The sequence below is a fragment of the Dermacentor silvarum genome, chromosome 2 (assembly GCF_013339745.2).
Source record: "Dermacentor silvarum isolate Dsil-2018 chromosome 2, BIME_Dsil_1.4, whole genome shotgun sequence".
Classification (NCBI taxonomy): domain Eukaryota; kingdom Metazoa; phylum Arthropoda; class Arachnida; order Ixodida; family Ixodidae; genus Dermacentor; species Dermacentor silvarum.
In genome coordinates, this window is record NC_051155.1 from 103,932,733 (window position 1) to 103,951,502 (window position 18,770).

At 46.9% G+C, this 18,770-nt stretch overlaps 1 protein-coding gene across 1 annotated transcript in view; it reads right to left on the reverse strand.

Annotated features, from left to right (window-relative positions):
• LOC119440268 (phospholipid-transporting ATPase ABCA3) overlaps positions 1-18,770 on the reverse strand; it is a 144,291-nt gene that overhangs the window by 33,764 nt on the left and 91,757 nt on the right. The window contains exons 5-6 of the mRNA XM_049662841.1: positions 11,710-11,955; positions 823-1,148 (exon numbers count right to left, since the gene is read on the reverse strand). Of these exons, the coding sequence (XP_049518798.1) occupies positions 823-1,148; positions 11,710-11,955 (572 nt within the window). The remainder of the gene's footprint in view (positions 1-822; positions 1,149-11,709; positions 11,956-18,770) is intronic.

Consider the following 18,770-nt stretch of genomic DNA (forward strand, 5'->3'; position numbering starts at 1 on the left):
TTTTCGCTTAGTTCCAAGGAAATCAGCATAATATATTCACGTGCATTGCTTCAAAACAGGCAATGCATTCACACGCTTGGCATTTATACGTAGCATCTACATGTGTCTACATAGCGTAACGTACCATCAACACTGATGTAACCACATAACGAAAAAGCATCTAAGAGAACCATCTGCACAAGAGGAGCTTCGTGTTAAGCGTTTTTGCAGTGCGTGGAATTCGCAAACCTGATTTTGTGGAATCCAAATTAATATACATGTTCTTTCAGTGAAATTATTAGGCAGCGATCGCTCCGATACAGGAGCCGCGATATTTCGAACGTGGGGTTTTTTGAAGGCAAGCTTTATAGGGCTACGCGAAATCGCCTGTCCACAAAAAACTATGATCATCAGCATTGGCTCGAACGTTGTGGTCTTCTTCCGCAGCTGGCTCGTTGGCTCGTGCTTGTGCTCGGCACGCGCTCGTGCCACTGCTTCCGCGTTCGTAATCGTCTGCTTCTACAGCTGGTTCCGTTGTCGCCGCTCATCATTCCAGCGTAAGAATTTCACTTCACTTCTGCCGTCGTAATGGGGAGGCCGCGCTTACGGGGGTATGAGGCCATGCTTAAGGGGGGTATGAGCCATTTATGGATGAACCCTCGGGATTAACTCAGTGATGAACACCGGAGCCGCACGTTTCAACTTCGCTGGTGAACCGTCTTCCCGGAATGGGAGGCCCAACGAATATTTTCTTTTGCTGTCTAATATTTCACTTTACAACGCAAAGTTGCTCACTGTACCCCAGTGCTCTTTTTGTTGAATAATCAGTCACAAAATCCGTACCCGCCTACGCGAAGCCGAGAGCTTGACGTCGGACATGTAGGCGTCGCCCGAGCTCACGTTAAGGAGGCCCGCGAGCATCTGGAAAGTCGTGCTCTTTCCCGCGCCGTTCACGCCGAGGAGCCCGAAGCACTCGCCGCGTCGAAGAGCCAGACTGATGCCCTTGACGGCCTGGAAGGAACCGAACGACTTGCACAGGTCGTGTGCCACAAGTGCGTAGCCCTGTTGCTCCAGCTCGGGGGTCGCGGCCAGACGCTCGGCGAGCTCCTTCTCCGCCTTCACGTCTTCGTCCCTGATGTCCTCCCTTGCGTGGCGTACGAAGATGCTGCCTGAAAAAGTCAAAATTGAGAAATGAAATCCACAACACCATGCCCCGGAAGGCTGCATATCGCTCAGTTTCTGCATATGCTGGCATTCATCTGTTTCGTATTAAAAGGGGCTCCTCGTGAGAAGTTACGCCGCAGGAAAGTCGGTGCAAAAACATCATGGACCTTACGTAAGAAAACTCGGTAAATGAAACACGTATTTGACACGTCCTGTAGCCAAGCCTAACGCGATCATTTCTCGAAGCTCCGCCTTGCTCTGTGGGCTGGAGACGCCCACAGCCCACAGAGCAGCAACAACAAACGTAATCGAGAAGAGATGTCGGCCGCAATACAAGATTCGCTGCCAAGTATAGTTTATGGCAGCGAATACAACTAGTGTTAACAAGTTGTATTCACTGCCATAAACAATATCGCGTCAGCCATTCACAGTCGCTTTAATTTTGGCTGTGGGGTTATCTGTACCGGGGTTTGGGACATATTTGAAGACATAATTATGACTTCAGAAATTGCAACAATAATTCAGTCGAGAATCGAAATATTAATTCCAAATTTTTTTGCATTGTTGTTTTGCTCTTGTTTTCTCAGAATATTGTGAAAAAACATGTTCGGCTTTAGTTGTTCACTGAATTTGACTTTGATAACGGCAGCATGTTTGAATAATATAGCGCGCGTGGGGTACTGCTACCGCAATAACAGCTCTCAGCGAGTTTGTGACATTGTGCGGCAGTTTGTTAGCATCCCTTTCAGTGCCAATGCCTATGCATAGCAGCGTAGTAGGTATATGTGGTGAAGTGGAGACGCCCCGTTGAGGGTGACATGGGCGCAGATGTTTAGAGCAAGCCACCGTCGAGTCATGCAGACTCTGTGGCAGCAAGGAAATATACACTTATGGGTGGCGTGTCTAGACATCGTGCACAGAAAGCTTAGATATTGACTCTACCACTTTAGTGTGCTCCGCAATGGCGGCCTTTCACGGTTGTCGCTCATCTTCGCTTCCACCTGCAGAAGAAAGTCAAGCGCCTGAAGGACGTTGAGCACTGGCAGCGCTTATTACTCTTTGTCTCAGATAATAATGGGCCAGACACTGTTGTCTCATCCGAAATAGAAAAAAATTGGCGACATTCAAGAAGGTGCCAATCTGTAGACAGCATCTAAGGCGACTAGGACCACGTGCGAACTCCCCTCCTGTGTCAGAGTAGAAGCTGATACCCTGGAAAACGCGTGCTAGATAGATGACAGAAGGATTGGCCAAGAGTAAATTAGACGGCCAGAACAGATGAAATGAGAACGTTTATGTCTACAGTGATCGGAGGCCGTATCCTCAAGTACCTCGTGCAACCAGTGCCTTGGAATGCGCTATAACAGCAGTATGCTGCACGAACTGGGGGTATTTCGATGTAACTGTCAATCTCATAATAATTCAAAACAACTCTCATTGTCATAATGCGCATCATTATGCTATACGGCCATGCATTTGACACACTATTGGAACTATAACGGGATAATATAAGTAGAAACTGAGAGAATGCGGGAACGCGATTTGCAATATGTGTGTAAATTTAATGTTCATATGTAGATACGGTGTCAGCGAGAATGTAGCCAACCTCTCGATGTTCCAATTTATCCTAGAGGTTCATGAAGCTAGAATAGCTTCCTGCAATCATGTCCTTTTTTCCGAAATCAAGTTCACATGAGCTCGGCGTACCATTCAACATTACTGGTGAGAGAATGCCTTCAGCTCCCTTTTGACCTTTCACAGAAGTTGCTCCTCTGCTTTCGCCTTCTAATAGCGGGTCCATTATACGAAACGTTGAATGAACACTCGCATTCTCTGTCCCGCACCGTGATCATATCCACCAAGCTTTCCACTTACGCAAAATGTAACTAATCTATCCACTTAGAACACGGTGCGCTTAAGAATTATAAATTTGATGTTCAAATACAGCCGCTTCAAGTTCAACACCAGGCAGCGTATGCAAATTTATGCAACTGCTATGGGAACCAATAGCGTTCTTGTTTGTGCTAACACATTTTCCATGGCGTTACCAGTAGTATCCTTTCCTGTAATTTCTTTCACAATTGATATGGTTTAGTTTTACAGAAAAAAATTTTCGTGATATAGTTTCTGTGTGGGTAAATAGTGAATTCATCTTGATAGCACCCATCGATAGATTCGCTTCATATGTTTTCTTCGAAAAAGCGCATGTGTCGAAGACAACAGTGCGTGCTCCGAGTGGCCAACCACGTCTTTACATCATTACACAAAATACCATCCAACAGCAGGAAACAGCAGACCCTGTGTTCCTATAGACGCTATCATCATCACTGTGTGGCAAGCATACCAAGCCAACGCACAGTAAATAATCATATCTAAAATTGCACAATTTGTAAAAGTTGAGCATAAATTTGGATAAGGTATTGAACGATCCGAAAAAAAGGCCGGTATATATTAGAGACCGTACAATACAGCGCGCAGGCAGCGTAGAGAAAGCCAGTGCAATCACAGAAAACACACACGCGCGCAGACATACGCACGCACGAACACACACCCGCACACACACAACCTATGCAGATTTGGTGTTGAACGCTCCATGGGTTTCCGGAGTCAGTAGAATCCTCAGTTCAAACTTTAACATTACGATCATGGAGCATGTTATTGTGACTATTCTTGAGTGACAGCTTTGTGTAATACACAGAACAGATAAAAATCTTAGATTTCTTGCTCCGACCGAAAACACGTTCTTCCGAACTGGCGATTCTGCAGAAATGTTTTACGACCCGATCCGACCTTTGATAACGGGAGTGTCACCCGCTCACATTGCCTTTTTGAAACGCCGACATACGTCAGTGTTTTCGGTAATTTTGGTGAAACCTTTTTGGATATGGTATATTACATACTCGTAATATTACCTGTTGTATAATACTGCGACTTCGTGGTCTCTAAAGAAATAAAGTTATATGATGAACATGATAGAGCTATGCAATTTTTTATTCACACTTATCAAACCTTTCTAAAATATATGCATAGAATGGTGAGCGAGGAGCGATGACCGATACACTTGCTGTCATAAAAAATGACAAAACAAGCTGTCATTCGTTTTTTTTTCACTGCTTGAGGATTAGGCGCAGAAGAAAACAAGGAAATCAAAAGATTTTTGTCACCTACTACTGACACCTACACTGCCACTTCCGACTGGTGGTTTTAAAGCGCTCAGATCGCGCACAGGAATGTTCTCGAAGCAGTACACGTGCTGAACTTCGACGATAAATTAAATAATTGACAATATCGCATGATTGTAACTATAACTAAAGACAGTTTGTTCACGTAATATTTATAATTTGTTTATTGACGCGACATTTGAAACCCTGCCGAAGCGTGGTCGAATAAGTCATAACTGATTTTTTGGTCTCATCCTGCCTTCTACAGAAGCCATCACGGTGCTAGTTATCCAGTTAACGCCGCTGCAACATTCATTTACAGAGGCGGCTTTTAAAAACTTTTTTCTAAACTGCTAATGCCGAAACACATGCATTTTTTTACTTTGTCTCTACACCACAAAAGTTACCGGAGCAAACAATGCGCGAAGGATTGCATAGAGTTACAGTTCTTGTTTAGCTGAGTGGGCATTTTCCACATGTATTTATAAAGGGTGTCCCAGCTATCACGCAGCACGATTTAGAAAAAGAGGAATGACATTACGCGAATCAAACCTAGTGCGTATTGTTTTCAGTACAGTGGAGTAGCCTCCAGTAATTTTTTCGTTACTGAGATTTAATCAGATAATTGTAATTAATTATCTAACTCGAGAAGTACTGTCCTAATTATCAAAGTGTCAAAGAGAAAGTTGTAGAGCAACATGAAAAACTCCCGATACAGCTTTCTGTTGCTCAATACGTGCTACATAAAAGTGTTTTCCGAGCCTGAAAGAAGCCCGCGAATACACGCAAAGTGCCTCGAGTGGCCAGTCGCGCGGCAATTTTGCGTGTATTCGTGGGCTGCTTTCAGGTACGGAAAAACGCATTTATGTAGCACGTATTGAGAAACAGAAAGCTGTATCGGGAGTTTTTCATATTGTTCTACAACTTTCTGATTGATACTTTGATAATTAGGACAGTACTTCTCGAGTTATATAATTAATTACAATTACCTAATTAAATCTCAGCAACGAAAAAATTACTGGTGGCTACTCCACAGTACTGGAAACAATACGCACTATGTTTGCTTCGCGTACCGCCGTCTGTCTTTTCTTAAATAGTGCTGCGTGATAGCTGGGACACCCTGTATACTGGCTATGGGACAATGGCTACTGCACGCGACGACGACATTGATGAAACATTAAAAAATAATGTAAATAATGAAAGAAGACGGGAAGAGAAGGAGGAGAGAAATGGGGGTGGATAGAGGCACATCTGACATTTGCAAATCTGCGAATGGGCGAAATGTTACGTTACAGGACTGGCGTAACGCACTACCTGACCTTATAGGAGCAGACAGTTGGGTTCTTTACAGCTCTGCAATTGTTTCTCCTCTCGTGCATTTCTACTAATGGATACTACTTTGGATAATCAGCGGCCATTTCTACAAGCATTTGGCGTCACTATGACAGCAACGACATGTCGATGTCTTTTTCAGCACGCCGCACACGACGAAGATTCCGACCGCCTCGAAGACACGATTTTAGGCTAACCGATCAAGACGCGATTTTAGGCCTAACATCCATCAACACCTCCTCTAGGCCGGGCAGCAGCAATGTCATTCATGCCCGCCCGACGAGCCTCGTCCAGCGGAGCCAACCTCGCATCAGTCACCTGAGGTGAAACATAGTGAAACGATTTTTCGTGCGCGATTGCTATAGCAGTACCGGCATTCAGCGTTGTGGCGTATATTTATGGTCTTATGGACGCCTTGGCCCCAGCGTGCAAGAATAATATTGTTCGAGAATGGCGGGCAGTGCTGCGTGAACCAGGCGAGCCTGAACCTGTCGTCCGTCGCGTTACATGTTACACGGAGCGGAGAAGGTGCCTTTAATGTGGCGCTACCGCTTTCTTTAGCAACTCGATTCAAGTTAAGAATGCCGTGAGAAATATACAAAGAGGGCCGATTTTATGACAAAAAATAGCGTGTCTGTGCTTGGGTATGTGTGCGGGAGCAAAGAGTGCGCGTGCACGATGCTTGAGTGCATGTGAGCGTGTGTGAGCGGGTGCGTTATTACTTTGTGTGCGTACGTCGATACTTTTTAGCGGAAGATTACGCATGAAAGCTTTCATGTGTGTGTCCGTGTGCGTATAGTTTTGTTGGAGCAACGCTTGCATAAACTTGCTTGTGGGGTTTTGACATCGGTCAGCGCGCAGGTAAGCACAGACGCTCCGGTTATTCCGAGGCAACGGGAAGCACGGGGACTGCAAGCAAATTGCAGAGGTGAAAACAATAGTCGCCTCTCGCCACACAGACACGCGTTTGGCAGGTTTTGTGGACACTGGCACCCACCGGAATGCGGCTTGTCCATTGTGGCTTGCGTGCCTGCATGTTCTCGCTCTCCCGGCGAGGAGGAGACCATTCAGGCACCCCAAAAGTGGTATGGTCCATGGGTGCTTGAACGTCCATTAGGCAGTGAAATTTTCTGTACGTGTCACTTGCTGACCTGAGTCGTCAATGACTTAGGAATACTCCAACTCCATCCAATTTTGAAATACGGGACGATCTACGGACTTCTCACAATGCCACAAATTGAGTGAAAACCATTCGCAAAAGTTTGTGGGTCGGCTGCCATGTGAAGCTGGTTCTTTTTTTTTAAGTGGATTACATTTCTTGTTTTAAATGTGGTTCCCACCAAGGGATGGAGAGCGATACTTTATGTGGTACACTCAAGTAATCAAATTGTTGTTACAGTTGGATACGTATTGTTCTGTCATTCAATGTAGTCCGCACTTCCTTTTATCAGCACATCTGCATTGTGTTGTTTTGCGTGTTTGTTTATTGAATGTGCGTTATGTTGGACTCCTGGCCTTGTTGGTGCATGGTATATACTTTATTTTATTGGTAATTGATATGTATCATTTCAAGTAACATGTATCATTTCAAGTAACATGATATGTATCATTTCAAGTAACGCGTAATTTCCTCAAATGCTGTGTTTTTTTCTATGCTTTGTCTCCCGTGTGATGAAATGCCTACAGATAAAAAATGTATTTTATACAGCTACCCGAACAACCATCAATCTTATTCTCTTCATTAACTCGTAAAGTGCGCTGAAATGCTAACACGAAATACACAGGCGAGAATGTAAACCTGTCTAGGATTACATTCGCTAATGGTCTAATGGTACCAAGAAAAAAATCGTCGTGCAATTTTGAATTTTGTCAATGTCACATACCCTCATGAACGCGAAAGCGCAAATGCGGAGGTTTTAACTGTGCTGAATTAGCGTTTAGATTTATGGTATTGAACACAGTTAACTAGCCGAGAAAGGGCGGTTAACTAGATGGGTAAATAAATGCTTTTAATCTAATTCAATCCTATATTACCCTGCAGTGAAGTACTATAAATAAGTTCAAAAACTAACTAGAAAGGTGAAAAACAAAATATGTCACGGTTAAGGTTGTTATCGGCAGAGAACAAGCAGTACTTCATCGGTCATTAATAAGTGTCGTAAAGTCACGTCACGAAAGCTGCGGCTTTAATTCAGTACAGAAAAAAAGTATAAGTAATGTAGCAGGATCTCGAGAAACTCTCTTCAGAAATGGATTAGTATTCAGTACATTTGTAATACCTCAGGAACACCATAAAAAATGAAGTAATATTTGCTCCATATGAAATTCCTAAAACTCTTGTAAGTATGCAAGTAATATTCACTCCAATTTAAACTCTTAAAGACTCCTTCAAGAAAAGAAGTAATATTTACCCCTATTTGAACACCATAAAACTCTTGTGTGAGATGCAGTTAAATAAAACTCCCTGTGAATGGAGTATAATAAACTCTCATTCGGGAATGCGCTAGGCGACGAGGCATTTACTCCCTTCTGAGGTTATTTCTGTTTAGTGTGTATCTTACTAGCGAAAGTTCAAGAGCGGTTCTAGACACGCCGCCTTGAATTAGAGAGGACACGAGAACCTGGCAAAATGGCGGATCGAATATCCAAGTAGTGTCCAGAGTGCAGAAAGCTTAGGATGACGAAGATCACCAGGCCCTCGCACGCCATGAGTAAGATCTCCATCATCGGGCTTTCCTCAGACAGCGAGAAAACGCTTTTGCTGCATGGATTCTCTTTCTCCGCGGTAACGGCCTCGGCGAATTCTGAAATAAAATTAAACAACAATGAGTTCCGGCTTCTCCTCACTCGTACCTCCGGCATACAAAAGCTGTCTCACAATTTTTCACGCGCTCTTTTCTTTTTTCTTTTCAAAGCAAAGTGCCGGCACTTTAAATGAAGTTTATTTCTTCTTTTTCTCGTATGCAAGATTCTGGATGCATTCAGATAACCACCAACGTAGCATATTGTTACGGGGATTGTTATTGAGTGGGATTATTATCTCAAGAAATTGAGGATTACTTAGAGAATCATTATGTCGGCGTATACGGTGACGAATATTTTCTTTCTGACATACAGCTGCGACATCCCCAGTTTAGTATGACACCTGTCGATTCTCGCTTCCGCTAAATTGCGCAAGCGGTCAGTTTCTTTACTTCACCGGCTGTCGTTTACTAGATTCTCCTTTTCTAGCGCTCACAGAATTCTAAAAACAAAAATGCGCTATCGAACTAGTAAGGAAAATTCACTAATCAGCTTTTCAACAATTACGCTAAGGCGCGAACTTAAGAATGAAAGCCAGGAAGAATGGAAGGCGCATCTGCATGGAAACAAATTTTGAAACAAGCACCAGTTTTCCAGTAACTGGCGTCATACTGGCGGTAAAATCTACTGCTATTTCGCTTCCTCATTTAACAAAATACCTTAGCACACATCAGAGCACAATAACCGGAGCAATCACATATTTGGTTCCCCCCCCCCCCCCCCATTTTGCTCACGTGTGCCAATGTGTGCCACACGTCTGTGGACCGTTAAGCCGCTGCCACAAACTGTGGCATTATATTATTATATAGTACGCGGGAAGCACGGCATCCGGGTCTGCGGCACGCGCGCCACAGTGTGACGGCTGTGAGGCGTCGCTATATCGGAGACCATGCAAAACATTTGCATGCAGGAAAACATCGTACCTTTAGAAATTTAGACAGCCAATAATAAATAAAGGAAAACAATTGTGCGCTTGATTTTTACAGCCCACTTTTTGGCTTTACGTCCAAATGGCTTCCATGACTTTGCCGATCCTTTGCTCCGAGGATGTCTTGAAGCCCGATTTACGGTTACCTACGTTTGTACTTGTGTTTCTTTATTTTTCAAAATCGCTTGGGAAAGAATCTGCGCCCAAGGATACCTAAGTATTGCTCTAATTCTACAATAAGATCGCCTTTGGTGATCCGAAACGCACACTATAAGGCTTTGCACTGTTAGTTGCATTGTCTGTTAAAAAAATCATATGACGGCTATGACTTCATATCAACGCTTCCCTCATCTTCTGTACAGCTCGAGGGACGCAAACGAAAACACAACTAGAGTTTATTTTGTTATCTTGACAAGCCAGGCAAATATGACCGTGAACAAGCGTTACACTGAACGAAACGGACCGCAAAATACAGTAAAAGCTCGATGATACGATCACGGCTAATACGATTTCCGGATGATACGAATTTTTCTGTGGTCCCGGCCAAGCCCCAATACTTTGCAACGTGCTAGAGAACGGTTGTTACGAATCGATTTCTGGGCTGCGTCGGTTGATACGAATAAACGCCGCCCCACCGACGGCCGCGAAAGAGAACAGCGCGCAGTCACGCGCTTTCTCCCGTTCTCTTTTGGTGCGGAGGCGCGGACAGCGCGGACTCCGCGACTGGGCGCGAAGAGTTTGAAGCGGTGGCGCTTCTGTACTTTTTCTCCTTTTCGGCGGCCGCCCATCGGACGGAGTGGCTGCTGTGCTTCGGGCCGCGTTCTTTGTGTTTGCGCCATTTTGCCTAGTCGCAGCGAGCTATGTCTACCGAGATAGGATTGTCTACCGAGATAGAAGGACATTAGAGACTTTTTCTTCAAGAAATAAATGCTGTTACGTACATGTGCCTGAGTGAGTTCACCTCTGACTCTTTAATTTAGCTACAGTCGAATCTCGTTAATTCGAACACGCTTATTTCGAACATACCGCGCACCGACAATGCTCTTAGCAGCGCGCCAAATCACGCGGCGGCGCCTCCGACCGGCATTGCTCCGACACCGCCGTAGAGCAAAAGCTCAGGAGAGACCCCTCAATGCCGGGCGCGAAGGAACGGGGAAAAAAAAAGAACCCGCGGCGGAAATTTCACCCTCTCTCAAATTGCAAGGTCGCAGTTTCTGCATCGCGCCGGAACAAGCGTGTACGTGCCGACTAGTATGTTCTAGACAACCGTATTCTAGCACACACTAGTGCCGACGTCTCAGCCACGCGGATAAAATGGCAGTGAACCCTTTTCCTCTATGCTTCCTCGATTTTCTAGTCCCATGTTGACCTTGCACGCTGCGGCAGCAGCGCAGAGGGAAGCAGTGGCGGAGGCGCAGTCGGGCCAACGAAACTGCCCACGCCCGCACACGCTCGCTTCCCGATAACGGCAGAAAACGAAACTTCAGGGAGCGGCTAAAATAAGCTGGCGCCAGCTTGGCGGCGGGCGCGCACGGAGATGTGCGCACGGAGTCGAAGGTGAGAAAGCTACGAGGGAGTTGAGAGAGAGGGAGGTCGAGGGGAGCCACAGAAGCAGCGGAGTTGACGCGGCCAAATCCGCTTCCCTGCCGCCCTCCTCCCTCACCTTCGACAGTCTCCGCGTGCACCCGTGTGCCGGCGCCGCCCGCTCCCTGAAGCTTCGTTTTCTGCCGTTATCGGGAAGCGACCGTTAGCCGGCCTGGGCAGTTTCGTGGCCCGCGCTTGCTATGCGCTTGCTCGCCGCGATATTTCACGACTCGCACCGTTCGTGCATCGTGCTATGGTGCACGAATACTTCAAAAATACGTCCTTTTAATTCGAACAAATTTTCAGGTCCCTTCGAGTTCGAATTATCGAGATTCTACTGTAGTTTTAATTGTTTCTATGATACGAACTTCGGCTAATACGAATATTTTTCGTGACCTCGTGAGATTCGTATCATCGAGCTCTCACTGTACAACTTTATTTCAATATTTGAGGAAAAGATGGAGCAGTGGTGAACGGAAAAGCTTTCGTTTACAAGATTAGGGAAGAAATTCAGGTCAGTATTTCCGAGGCCGACGTGGCCCGTCCGCACGTAGTGGCGCAGTCAGGCATTGTATTCGGGATGAACACGCACTTCAGCGGCAACGGGGATGAAGGAGACGGGAGGGGAGGGGGAGTGCCTGGTGCCCCCCTCCATTTCCCCTGGCTACGCCTCTGTGTGTGTGTTGAGTTGAGCCACAACAGTGAAATGAAGCAGCAGGCCCAGGAACACCGAGAACAATCGGGCATGTTTAAACTCACGCCTATAGTGGGTCTCGACGCCGTGGGTGCCTAGTGCACGGAGCACATTGAGCGCGGACGCTGCAGGAGCCATTGTCCTCGCGGCAGCGTGGGCGCACAGGTAGGCAATTTTTCCTTGCACCACGGCTTTAAAGGCGGCCTGGCCGAGAGCGAACGGTGGAGACACGAACACCCAGAATACGTGACACGTGCGCGGTGATGACGTCCAGAGGACCGAGAGGCCAAACAGTATGTAGGTCACGGGCCCTGCGCGAGGCATAACACGCAGTGAGGCACGCAGTGAGGAAACAAGAGCCGCGCTCAGGAGGAATCAAATTCTGATTGAGGTTTTCCGGTATTTTCCGCGCGATAACTTTGGCTAGGGCCAAAAGAAGAAGAAAAAAAAAAGACCTGGCGTATATTAATTTGGTTCTGCAGTAGAAGCCGGTGCCAATATTATTCAACCCATTTCCTCTCCCTCGGGTAATACGCTTCGAGAGTAGTACTACGGCGTTATACGTATGTGGCTAAGCACAAAGTGCACCCGTCAAGGAGTCATTCACCCAAACGTTTGTCATGTTAAATGCAGCACTACAGGCAAAGAAGAAAATAAAGAAAACAAAAGCACTGACGACGTTCGCAATAAGCCACAAGTTTCCTTCATTATCAGCGAATATTGCAGTCAACAAGTAACTCAAAGCAACAGACAACTATACGTTAAAGTTTGCAGTTAACTGCACGAACTTTAAAGACACTGTAGTGCATTTAATATTCATCGATTTTCTTATAAAGAAGTCACTATCGCTGCAATACGCTCAGCGCCATATTCCTGTAAGGCCCCTTGTACATTATAACGCAAATGACTGCAATCATTTGAAGTCTTTAGAACATAGATTACTAGCCTAGACTATAACGACATTAGGGAAGTGTATAGAAGTGGTTTAATTACCGCCATGCCGTCAGCTCTCATTAAAATAGACATTATCGCCGTTGAGACCGTTGTGCAGTAGTCGCATGAGATGAAAAGCACTTGTGAAGCGCGTGTTGCACAGAAAACGGATCGATATGAAAATTCCGCAATGTACCACTGGCATTGCAACCTACAACAGGCTTTTACGCCTTCAAAAGGTCGTTTCTACGACAAGAAACATCACGTGACGATTGCAAGCTGTATTCAGCATCAAATTCTGATTCGAGAATCACAATGCACATGAAAAACGATTATGACCTTTTCGCGATTAAGCGATTATGAAGCTTTTCGGTGCTTACGAATATATTGACTTCATGTGCTGCGCGGTGTGAAATCAAAGCAACAAGAAGCGCCCGCAGTCAACAGCGGAGCTGCATCATGCGAGCAGTACAAGGATTTCGCAGCCTCTTCAGAAGCACTTTTTGTGCATCTACGTCACCTCTTACACGAAACTAGCGCTGCTAAGCTCATCGAGTGATATTCTAACAGCTCCGGTTTATTCAGTGTTTCCCTGCGTAATACTTAAAAGAGAACATTTGGTTAATCTAAAACGGTACCATGTCGAATTTAGTTGTCGCTATACCTGAGACGACCATTTATGTATTTAATCCTTATTTATGCAATTTTAAAGCGAAGCTTTTTTGCCAACTCCTCGGCGGTTTGACGTGTCGTCGTAGTAACATGCCTCAGCGAGTTTAAGCTACTTCCATGCAGAGGAAGGGAGTGTGACGCAAAGCTCGGTTCCTTGGTACATCACCAGATGATGTTGCCCTCCACGTTGCATATAGGCTCCCTAGCGCCACTACTCGTCGAGCGCTGCAGAGAAGCCAACTTCATGGACGCGACGCCGACTTTCCGTCACCTTCAATGTCATTAACATCGTGATCCGCTGCATTTGTGACATGCGTGACATGACATCATGAATGATTGCATGACAACGAATGTCAAAGAATGAATGACAAGACATGAATTTCACCCCAAGACACGCGTGACATGAGAAGAATGACTGTGCATGCATGACATGAAATGCAGACCTGAGATGCATTACATGCATGCATAACGTGACACAACATGAATGACATCAATTACTGTATGACATACATAAAATGAAATGGATAACATTTCATGACATGTATGCGTGACATCAGATGTCAAGACAAGAGTGACATGCATGCATGACATGACTAATGGCATCTCGTACCCGCCGCGGTAGCTCCGTTAGCTAAGGCATTGTGTAGTAGCTGAGCACGGGGTCGCCGGATGCTATCACGGAATCGGCGGCCGCCCTTCGATGGAGGCGAAATACAAAAACGGTCTTGTGCTTGCGTTGTAGTGCACGTTAAAGAACCCCAGGCGGTCAAAATTAATCCGGAGCCCTCCACTACGGCGTGCCTCATAATCAGAACTGGTTTTGGCCCGTAAAACAAAAAAATGGCATCTCGTAGCATGACATGCACGCATGCATGCAATCATATGCATGACATCATATGCATGACGTGAACGACATGACATGTCGTGACGTGAACATGAATGGGATGTATGACATGCACGACCACGAGCACTCACCTAGTGGCCCACGCTAGCAGTTGCTGGTACGAAATATGAATGACATGATATAAATAACGTGATAAACTGCAAGTAATTTCATTCATACAAGTCATGTCAGGACATGCATGTCATAATAAACATGTTATGTCATGGATGGAGGTCATCATATTATTACGATACCATCGAAAGATGTTGAAGAGACGAGCCGCCGCGAGAAACACGATGAAGTGTGGCTGGGCTTTTGGCGCGAGCAAGGTGTCGGCCTGGCAGTTTGGGTCCAGTGTAAATATATTGCAAATAGCCTCTTTCGTGCATGTATGTCAGACATATTCTGATAAAAATTGTTAAAGGATCCCTGAAACGGTTCGGACAAATTTTGTAGACGCGTAGGGTACAGCTACAGTATAACATTCGCACCACAATTTTTGTGAAACGACCCATATTTAGAGAAATACAGAAGATAACGCGTTACCCTCCTACATGTTCACGCTTTTTTCTCTTGAACCCTCTCCCCGAGTTATCGGGGCTAAGCACCGCCTTCACTGGCTGTGCGTCAAGATGGGACGTCGTGTCATCTACTTCCGGTTGTCTTGGAGCCAGCGCACAAAGCCTCTCCAGCCTCTCCGCCAGCCGCCTGGCAGTCAATCCCAAGCGAGAGCTTCGAAGTAGCGTGCGTTGCAAGCATTCTGTCGCAGCGCGGTGCGTGTCCACTATTCCAGTAACCACAGTCGAGCTGGGCAGTTGGACCGATGTGTGGAGGCGTAAACTAAAGCTCCTCCATACTACTATTGCTGTGATAATGGAGCTTCAGCACGAACGTACGTCAGCGGCCTCATCGGTTTGCATGGTGTCAGTGGTTGACGCATGTGATGGCACGATCGATGGCAAAAAACAACTGAATTTATTAACTGTGGATACAGATAACATGATCGGCATCTCGGCGGGCGAGTCTTCACGCCTCGAACGCTCGTCGTCACGCGATGGCCTTTCTCCCGCCTCGCGCGCCAGTCGCTCGGAGTATTTCTCTCGCTTGCCGACAGGTGCAGCTAGTCCCTCAGCTAACATAAAACCCCTCAATAAATAAAAGTAGCGCCATGTTTTGAAGATCGCCGCTTTCCTCCTCTCCTGCCCGTTCTCTCTGCGCTCGGCCCTCCGATTGGCCGAATGCTGTCACATGCTCTCGCGCAATTTTTTTCTTGCTTGTTTTTTGCTATCGCGGTGCCAGACGATTGCGAGCGGTGTACGGAGGCACCACGCATCGCGTCTCCTTTGCGCTTTTAAGGCGTAGTGTTCGCGATGCCGTGTTGCTCGGCATTCGGGTGCAGAACACGCGAAACAGGCGGCAAGCGACTCTTCCGGATTCCATCTGCGAAGCGAGACGCGGCGCAGAGGAAGGTTTGGCTTCAAAGAATCAGCCGGGCTGATTTCAACCCAACACAATGGTCCCGGCTGTGTGAGGTCAGCGAGCGATTCTTCCGCAAAATGGAAGAATCGCTATGCGAGACCGCTAAAGCAGCCTCGCATACACCTGTAAGATGACCGCTGCCGCGGTACTCAAATCCGCATAAAGAAAGAAAAAAAAAATGTGTGGAGTAGTGTAAGGCTTGCTGCAAGCGAGCGAAGCCACTAGCCTCATTATCGACGGACCGCTTCCGCCGAATGATCGGTAGCTCACTAGTCAGTGAAACCTGTAAGACAACTGCATATATACAGCTGGTGGATCATTCACTCCCGCAGCATAGTCATTGCTAGAGGCCCGCTGTGCACGTTAGCCGCTGATCAACGAGGGACTGGAGCTACTGAAACGCGGAGATGACGGCGCTAGGTCAACCAACGCCGAGGTCGTGTGTGGCATGGCTCAGTTAAAGCCCGACTTAGAGGCTTTACACTCACTGTATTACCGCTAATAGTACAGCCATCTAAGCGCAACGGCATTTATGCGTCCTCTCGTTGTTTTGGTAGCCGGTCATAATATAACGCAAAAAAATTCCTATCAAAATACGAGTTCAAGAGCGCGAGAGACACGTAGCCACAGCGTTTCATTCGGAGAGCGTCTGCTAGGTCAGCACCGCGTAGGGGGAGCCACGGTCGACAGAAGAGAGAGTGAACGCCGGCGCAGGAGGAGGAGAGGGGAAATAGCGCTACTTTTCTTATTGAGGGGTTTAAGGTAACACAGCCGGGTCTTCAATCTATTGTGTCCTCGCTATACTCTGTGACGTAGTCTTACAGCCATCGCAGCGGTTTCTTTCGACGTGGTTGATCGTCAGCTGTTCGGAACGGCATCTGTTCACCTTCGTTTAGCGTTGGTTTGACGCACGTATCACTTCGCGCTTGTACTTGACCAGGCTCGTTGATGTCCGTGGTACTTTCTTCGCATGTGGCTTGCGAATGTGTCCGGTTGAAATCGCGTTGCGTGTGGAGGTGCTTTAGCTGCCTGGCTGCAGCGAGCCTCGTTTGTTCTGTCCCCTTCTTGGAGATGGAGTACGTTTCTGGTGTACGGCACTAGTTTTGTTGGTCTTGTACCTTTTTTGATACCAAACTTCATCACCCACACTGAAAGATGGTGGTTTGTGTTTGGCGTCGTACTTGCGCTTGAGCTCGTGCAAGTAGTCGGTTAACGTACTTCGTGCTTCTTCGCGTTTATCTTCTGCTTGGTCTTGTAGTTCAGTAGGTGCTGACAGCTCGTTGTCGATGGTTCGACGGGGCACAATTGTACAGCAGTTGAGACGGTGACATGTGCAGACCAACGTGCGGCTGGTTGTTCACCTGGGACGTTGTTTCCTTTAGGTATTCGCTCCAGTGGTCCATGTTACCATTTAAGTTCTTTCTGAGCCCTGAGAGGATTTTTGCATTTGTGCGCTCGACAAGACCTTTCGTTTCGGGTGCGTAGGGTACGGTCAGTCTGTGGGGGTTGCTCCTCTCTGTGAATTAACGTGTTGCAGCTCGTGGAGTGAACACTCTGTCGTTGTCCGTTACCACAGTCTTCGGCGTCCCGAATGTGAATAGAATGTCCTCATCGAGGAAGCGTAGCACGTGTTCCGTTGACTTGTCTGGTACAGCACGCGTAATGAAGAAGCTTGTGGTGACATCAACTGCAGTTATGAAGTATTTGTTGGTGTCCTCGGTGTGAACTGGCCCGACGTGGTCCATGGCAATGGTGTTGAATGGGGCCTGCCTTGGCATGCGCGGGTTTAACGAACCAGTTTGTGTTCCTGTCTGAGCGTTCTACCTTTGACACGTTTGGCAGCCTCGTACGTATTCTTCAACATCACGATTCATGTTACCCCTGAACTGGCGTTGCTGGATTTTTTTGGGTCTTGAGTCCTTCTGCAAGCATAATTTTGCTTAGCGCTTCTCTGACTTAAACGGATCCTGTACCACCCTTCGGGATCGGTGAAAGAATCTGTCTGCGGACAGCGTACGCTGCTGTGAACCTCTCAGCCAAATTTTACAGACTTGCGCGGCCCGTGAACCTTGCAAGTGGATCGTGAAGTCACCTTTTTCTCAAATGCTCTCTTTTCAACAGAAGCCGGCCCCTCACTCTTTTCCGGGCGCTTTATTTCGTAATATAGCAGATTCCCATACGCGGCTGCTATAGGCCAATAGCCGACATCAATCAAGAAGGGTGTTTCTATCAGTGCGCTTATTCCTACTGCTACTGTCTATATTTACTGATGTAGTTTAATAAGCAGGTTAAAGTAAGGAAAAATCTACTTCCAAATATTGATCATAATTATGTACTTTCGGAAGAAGGCGACTATCGTCTGCTCATGCTCGGCCACGACCACCCACGTTTATTTTAGGAAACATTTATTTCAGCCATCGAGGTAATTGCTGTTAAGGCCAAGTGGGTGGTGTCCTCATTCCAGGACTCCACTGGCCATGGCTGCCCGACGAATTTGCTGGACGAGCGCTTCTTAGCCCGCCAGGGTATCGCCAGTCAGCTGTACCTTCCAGCGCTCAAATGACGTGCTAGGCGTCTCTAAGTGTTGAGGTTTGCCCCCCCTCCGAGATGTGGAAGAGTGTAAGGCGTGTGTCACCGCACCAGGGGCAGATGCCGCGATATGTTAGTGGGTACATTTTGCTGTATCTGTGTAGGTGTGGGATTGTGTTTGTTTGGATAAGTCTGAGATCTAGAGATCTACTGCCTCTTTATTGCTGAGCTTTTCGTGAGGGGGAGGATAAATCCTGAGATTGGACCGCTAGATCTCGAGGCGGGTGCCGTAATTCGGTGGCAAGAGCACGAAGGCAAAGAGTGGAGATCGATGTGACGATTGGTTTTGCCCCGCTCGGTTGATTAGTGCTCGAGCTAAGGCGTTCGCCCTTTCGTTCCTCCACTACTGAGTGGCCCAGCGTCCCCGTGATTCAATGCGGTTCTTGCAGCCTCGGGTCTAGGATCTGATCCGCCAGCAGCGGTGTTCATCCGTTGGTAAAGTTGCGGCAGGCCTGCGACATGAACTTCCCTGCCCACTCTGTCAAACGTAGCTTCATTACTAGCGCCGCGGCTATGGTCTCAGCCGCAGATGGGGTCTCTGCCCTGACGGAGGCCGCGAAGGTCAAGGCG